The following is a 7013-nucleotide window of genomic DNA, read 5'->3' on the forward strand; positions in this document are numbered from 1 at the left end:
TATATTTGAAACACAGCTCATTCTCTGTAGCTTATTTAAAATGACTACCTTGAACGAAATCAGTTTGTATTACTTTACTCTGGCATTTTCACCTCAAGTTGCTTCCAATCACTTTCTCTACTGATTTGCCAGAAGTGAGCACCCAGTTGTTGGTTAGATTGTATTATAGAATATTTTGCTATAAAAATGTGTAAACATTGCAGAGTATCAGCAACACATTAACATAAAATGATATATAATGTATGTTTGTAATTATGGGAGAGATCATAAATCTTAAACACCCATTGGTTTAGAAATTAAATAGTTCTACTTAGTTCTCCCTAAATTACTCCAAATTTCTGAAATTTACCCTTCGTTTGGGTGTTTTGTAACTACCCCCAAGGATAAATTTTTTTAAATGACTTTGCTTTCAAAAATGCAATTAACTTAATAAAATCTTAGCACAAAACTGCCATCAGGTCTCTAAAATTTCAGCCCATTTCCCATCACCAATAAGTGTATGGATATGTACCATTTCAGCTAATTGCTTTTATAAACAGTCACCACATTTATTCTTCTGGGTCTTTGTAGATCTTAATTGTCCATACAGCTTTATCAGCATGCTATTTTAACTTTTAATAAGTCTGAATTTCATTCATCTTGCTACATTTACATTAACCAGAGTCATTTTTTTTTAAAGTAGTATGGTATTGGAGGTTTAGACAATATGAAGGCTCAACATTATACCTGGACCTCTCATCCAGGTAAATGGCACAAGGGCTTTAAAACATTCCCATTTAAAGTCCTGGCAGCCGAACAGTTTAGACTTCAGACTGCAATTAGAATTCATCACTTTTGGATTTGCCAATAATATTATCTCCACCTATATCCTAAAATCCTCTACTTCTTTTTCCAATGTCATGGAAAAGATTTTTCCCCTTCCTTCTTTGGGTGGATGTCTCTATTTTCTCTTCAAAGAATCGATTTAAATTGTTAATACCTAACTAGAGAATATATATAGGTTATAATCATTTTTTATCTGTAATTTAACCTAATTGTAGGGGGGAAAATGGTGTATGCTTCATGCATTTGTAGTTCCCATTGGCTAAACCGAGTACGCAATATATAACCATGTATGAAAAGCTTTGCCTCTTGAGGGCAATGATTCATCTTAAAGAATCAGACACCACAGAAAGAAAAAGGTGCTTGCAAAAGTTTTATTTTAAAGGGTCAAAAATAAATATTGTATATACACACAAGAGAAAATCCACTGATATTTTATGTTCTCCAAGGCCCACCCTTCAATACATGGCACCTTCATCTTCTTTATTTAGAAAGTAAACTGTTATTGGCCCATAACTGGTATGCACAGTCTCTGTGACTCTAGCAAATAACCAGGATCCAAGTCCATACAATAAAGTTGGAATACCTAGAAAACAAATGGATACATTTTTATGAACATCAATACTTATTAATCACACATCAATATATTTGTCATGGTACCAATCACAAAGCACTCCTCAGCAAATTATAAAGTTATAACAAATTATAAAGTTATAAAAATATAAAGACATTAGTAAAGACGGACTCTAATTATCTAAGTGCTCAACTTTAACTGTTTGTGGAACTGTGTGAGACTAGAGATCTTTAAAACTATAGATAAAACTGGCTTAAACTTTAATTTGAAGCAGTTTATAAGCACTAATTCATTACTTCCAAGGAATTATGAATAATTTTATTATTACTTTCACAAGTAAACAAACAGAATATTCATTAATTTAGTTGGAGATGCTCCTGATTATTGGCCTTGAGCTTAAATTACTAGGTCAAATTTACTGTGTGTTAAGTTAAATAGTAACACTGATGGCTAAAGTAATTTTTTGTATAACTTAAAAGAAACTGGGTCAAAGAGCTGTCTTCAAAACCGAAGGCAAAATGTAACTCTAAGGAAGATTTTAGTATAACAGGCATGAGAAATATTCTCATTAGTATTTTTACAGCTGATCTGAAAACAACCTTGTTTCAACCTATTTGGAATAGGTATCAAGTAGATTTCAACAATGTGTTTCTTCTTTGGAGTGTTTCCATTTGATAAGATCTTGATGTTATATTTGAGATAAGTGGCCATTTGCGATTCATGGAACTAAACATACTAACCAGAGATAATGGATTAAGTGCTCATGCATATGAAACTATAGTGGACACAAAAGGAACTTTCACAATTCCTATCTCTTTTAAGGCGCTTATTTAAATTCAGTGACTATTGACATATTAAAAAACGTGTAAAACCAACAGGCATCTGAATCAATAACAAACACTGTATGCTCTACACAGTATTAAATTTATTGTTCCCGTGTAGGAGCTGGACAGAAAAATGACAATTTAAAAGAGCTGTCCATTTGGGAAATCCCTCTTTCTAGTTAATAGGGAAATCATATGCTCAGGACTAATCATCTTGCCAAATTTTTTTCTTATTTTTCTGCAAGAATATATCTGTTGTGTTATGATCTTTTTGAATAAGTGCATTGGACTACTTTGTGCTTATTCCCTGAAGCTGCATTCCAACCACTGTGATGCCAGAGATTAATCAGGGGAAGCGTCACTCTCTGGCAATGAAAACAGGAAAAAAAAAATGCTGGCACCTCTCTATTTTTAGGAATATACTGGGTCACAGTTTGTCACTATCACAGGGTTCCCTGGAACTCCTATGAAATCTTTGACAGTATATTGCCTTCTTTGCCTTGGTATTACCCAAAAGAATCTCTAAATGCTTGCTTCAAGGGAATATCACAAAGAAGCCACAAAAACTAGCATCATAAAGCTATTTATAAATAATTTTATCAGAAAGAAAAAAAAGGAAAGTAGAGTGTGGTTACAGAAGTGCACAGGCAGAAGTGAATGAAGAATAGAAGAAGTTGAAATAAAAAATTAAATACGGCATCACAACTTTAAAGCTGAAAATCAATGGGGTCAGGAAGAAAAAACAGGTTCTAGAAACAAGTATTAATTTTTAAAAATATACCAACAGTAAAATATGTAAGATATGCCTTTTTAACCAATTTAGCATTGGTTTAAATCTTTCTATCCTCACCAGACATAAATTTAAGGAACGGCTGGTGAAACGGAAACCTTGCTTTATAGTACTTATCAGTTTCCAGTTAAAATATTGGCATGTTTTAAAAACCACAAAAATCAATAGTCAATATTTTTTTCAGCTAAAATGGAGAAGTGATCAAAGATTACTAGCTTAATAATAACTACATTATCTCTCACTAAGAGACAGTTAGGAACCACTGTCAGTAATGTTTGGTAGGAGATAGAGTTGTTTGACAGGAGTCAAAAATTCTGTATTTCTTTTTTCCTGCAGTCTATTTAATGCAGTCAGGCTAATACACTAATTGAGAATATTTGCCACTTACATATTTAAAACATAAAAAAAATAATTTTATGGCACATATGCTATAAACTCTATAAAATTCTGTGAGAAATTAAATTTTTCCCAGACTGAAACATAACATCAAAATCAACATGAAAGTCAGTTCTTTGCATAATAATTCATCTTGAGTCAGCTGAACAGTAGGTAAACCACTGTCAAATTAAGCACTTAAAAAAAATTAGAACTTCTTAGCAAGTCTCCGATTACCCATTCATTCCAATGGTAAGTTGCTTTTCTTAAATCTCAATCTACTTCCCAGCAGGATACCCAGACTGATAAACCATCAGTAAAATGTCAGCTTCCACTGAAGGGAAGGCAGAGGAGAGAGGGAATAAATGGTAAAAGAGACATCTTTATTATTTACAAAATGGACAAATGAATTACTCCGATAATTACTAGTTTAGAAGGGAATAAGAGGAATACAATCTTAAGTATTTTTATTAATAGAATATGTACTTGATGAGCCAGAGGGGCAACTGTACATCACAGAACAGGGAAGAAGCTATTATCTAATTCCCTACCGTAAGACAAAAATACAAAATAAACATTGTACCAAAGTGACGAATACACTACTTTTTTTAAAAGTCCAGGAAAAAAACTCCCTTTATCAGTAAAAGCCAATTCATATTAAAGCACGAATGAGCAGAGAGTTTTCCTTTTTGTTTAACTTAAAACTCTTATTCCCATGTAGGCAGGATTTTTAGAATTTCCAAAAGACCATTAAATCACTCTTCAGCCTTCTCTTCCACATAAAAAAAATTACAACTGTTGTTTCTTTCCTCAAAAGGTTCCACTTCTCTGTGTGAGAATGTTCTGTGTATTCTAATTTTCTTTGGATTTCTTTGTATCTATATGTAAAAGAGAAACTCCTAATCGTTAAGGTGTTCTTAAGGTGTTAAGTTTTAAAAGAAAACTTTCTTTAAAAGGCATTTGGCTCATGGCTTACCTATAATCCTCCAATTATACTTTTCCTAACCTGTAACTGTTACCATTTGGGAAGAATGATGGCTTCTTATTCTGAAAATGCTAAACTTCTTCTTAAATCTAGTCATCACTCCAGTTTTTCCAAATAATTTTGAATTGAATCTAAGTGAGCTCACCCTTCAACTTTGAATCAACCTCAAAATTAGTGGGCATGCTCTATATAGTCCATCAACCAAACAGACAAATTTTAAAAGGCATACACATTGCTAAATAAATACTCTTCTCCTTGGTGGACTGAACCCAGGACAGTCCCAGTGCACCAATGGCTCAAAAATCCCATGAGAGACATATGTGCTATTATAAGCAAAAGTACATAAATACCATATTTCAATTTAATGAGCTATCAGAGTTTTATAATACCAGTGCAGATATACAGGGGCTTCACTTTAATTCCGGTTTAAAAAAAAATGGTTGGGTAACATGGTTAAGCTACCAGGTTCAGATTCTGAATTACTAAAATCTGGATTAATATGATAATACCTATTAATAGGTACAAAACATCTTGAGGCCTTTCTATTTTTCACTGACCTAGAAAAGATATACCCATGTCAATGTTGATGCCTCTTCTGTCATTAGCCAAAAGAAAATAAACATCCATCAAGAGTAAATACTCTCAGAATTAGAATATTCCCATGAAAACGCAGAAATATTAAAGACGCTGAGTCTTTTAAATATCCTTTAGGCCTAGCACCTGAGGAAGCTGATAGGACTGGTGAAAACCGTTAGCGTTTTCAGTAAAACGCACTTGGTGGGATTTCACAGAGAGCAAACAATGAAACTTACAAAGTAGCTGCAGTTTTTATAATAATGAATGCACTCAAGAGAATGATGGTCATGAACGAATCCTGCCACGCAATAAGGCATTTCTTAATTTCAGAGCCACTTTCCAATGGGCACGTTTCCTTACACCCTCTTACTGACTGCCCAATGTAGGGGTCCTCCCAGTCAAAAGCTGCAGCAGGTGTGGACAGAATGAATGCCTCCTCCCCAGCAGTGACGCAGTGTGGTCCCTAGATACAGACCTGGGCTAAAGCCCCACTTTCCGGGGAACGGTTCAATAGCATCTACTTAGCCCCGACAAGCACCTACTGGGGAGTGGAGGGCCGGGGAGGTAGAAATACAAAAGACCAGGGCCAAGGCCAGTCCTAGAAGGCAGCTGAGTGAGTGAGACGCAGAGGCAAGGTCCGGGAAACCCAACAGCGCCGGGCGATCCAAAAGCGCCGAGCGCGTGCTCCCGGGAGAGGCCGAGGCAGAGCTCCCCTGCGCTGACGGGGCCTGACCTTGGGCCGGGGTCTCGACCTCTGAGCGACGTTTGTCAGCGTGCTTTGCAAACAGTGATCCCATTGTCAGCGGGGCGTGTTTCACCGACCCGGGCCACTCACCCAGGTTGACGACCTTGAGCGCTGTGAAGAACCGGTCCTGCCCGGCCAGGTCCTGCCAGGGGGCCTTGGAGCAGTGGTACTTGATGAAGGGGAAGCAGCCGGTACGCAGGACGTGGTAGTTGGCGCCCTGCACCGGCCAGTTGAAGTGCGAGAGGCCGAACTGGTCGTTGCGGACAGCGCTGTAGGGCACGCAGAAGGAGGTCCAGTGCGGCAGGCGCCGCTGCAGCAGGTGCAGCGTCAGCACCTCCGAGGCGCGGGGCTTCGGGCGGGAGGCGGCGCCCGAGGCCCAGGGCCCGCACAGCAGCAGCCGGAGCGCGGCCTCGTGGGCCCTCCGCAGGGGCTCCATGGCCGGCCTCGCCCGCGTCCCCGCCCCTCTGCCGCCGTGGGGCGCGCGCCGCTGGGGGCGGAGCCGCCGGAGCGTGCGCGCGCCCGCGCCCCGGGGCGAGCGGCGGGGACGCCCGCGGGAGTGCGCGAGAGCCCCCGGGGCACGGAGGCGCGTGCGCACGAAGCTCTCGCGGCCTCCCGCGGAGCGAGCGGAGGGTACTGGGGGCGGGCCCCGGGACCGGCGCTGGGAGTCAGGGTCAGCGACGCAGAGGAGGTAATTAAATCGTCACGTGTGACCTCATGTAGTTAACAGCTAGGGGGGGGGGGGGGGCCGCCGGGCGCGGACTTTTGGGAGGTTTATCTGTAGGGGTGTGAGGAAAATTAAGGCTTAAAACAAATAACCACCCTAGTGAGTGGCAGAACTGACACCCAGATCTCGCTTCCAAGCCTTGGGCTCAGGTGACATTCTTAGATGGAGTGGTCGAGGAGACGTTTGAGAGGTGACATCAGGGAGCTGAGTTAAAACCCAAAAGTCCCCAGATTTGCGCTGGCCGGTAAAGTCGGGAAGCACATTTATGTTTAGGTCTTTGCTGTCATGTTCACTATTTAGGGTAAGCCCCAGATGTTTCAAAATAAAAAGGTTATTTTTGAAAAACGCCCCACATCATCTCTGTGCATTGCCCAGATGCGCCCCACTACCTCCCTACTAAAGCTTGGTGAGTGCCAGACCAGGGATCTGTTAGGTATGAACCTTCCTCAGCTACCCATTATCAATTTATTACTTTAGGAAAACCTTTTCTCAAACTTCCCAGCTGCTTGAGGTGTTATAAACACCTGCTTAAAAAAAATGTTTTTTAAAGTTCATTTACTGGGGAGAGACAGAGACAGAGTGGGTGAAGGAGGGGCAG

The 7013-nt window shown here is 39.9% G+C and overlaps 1 protein-coding gene across 1 annotated transcript; it reads right to left on the minus strand.

Annotated features, from left to right (window-relative positions):
* Nucleotides 1–1240: 1240 nt before the first annotated feature.
* CUNH15orf61 (chromosome unknown C15orf61 homolog) lies at nucleotides 1241–6143 on the minus strand. The gene is made up of 2 exons (XM_039219654.1): nucleotides 5782–6143; nucleotides 1241–1408 (listed from the first exon to the last, which is right to left on the minus strand). Exons 1-2 carry the CDS (start codon nucleotides 6125–6127, stop codon nucleotides 1281–1283), a joined length of 474 nt encoding a protein of 157 aa, XP_039075585.1. The 5' UTR covers nucleotides 6128–6143; the 3' UTR covers nucleotides 1241–1280.
* Between the last annotated feature and the right edge of the window lie 870 nt (nucleotides 6144–7013).

Source organism: Hyaena hyaena, unplaced genomic scaffold, assembly GCF_003009895.1.
Source record: "Hyaena hyaena isolate Hyena2069 unplaced genomic scaffold, ASM300989v1 scaffold_15, whole genome shotgun sequence".
Classification (NCBI taxonomy): domain Eukaryota; kingdom Metazoa; phylum Chordata; class Mammalia; order Carnivora; family Hyaenidae; genus Hyaena; species Hyaena hyaena.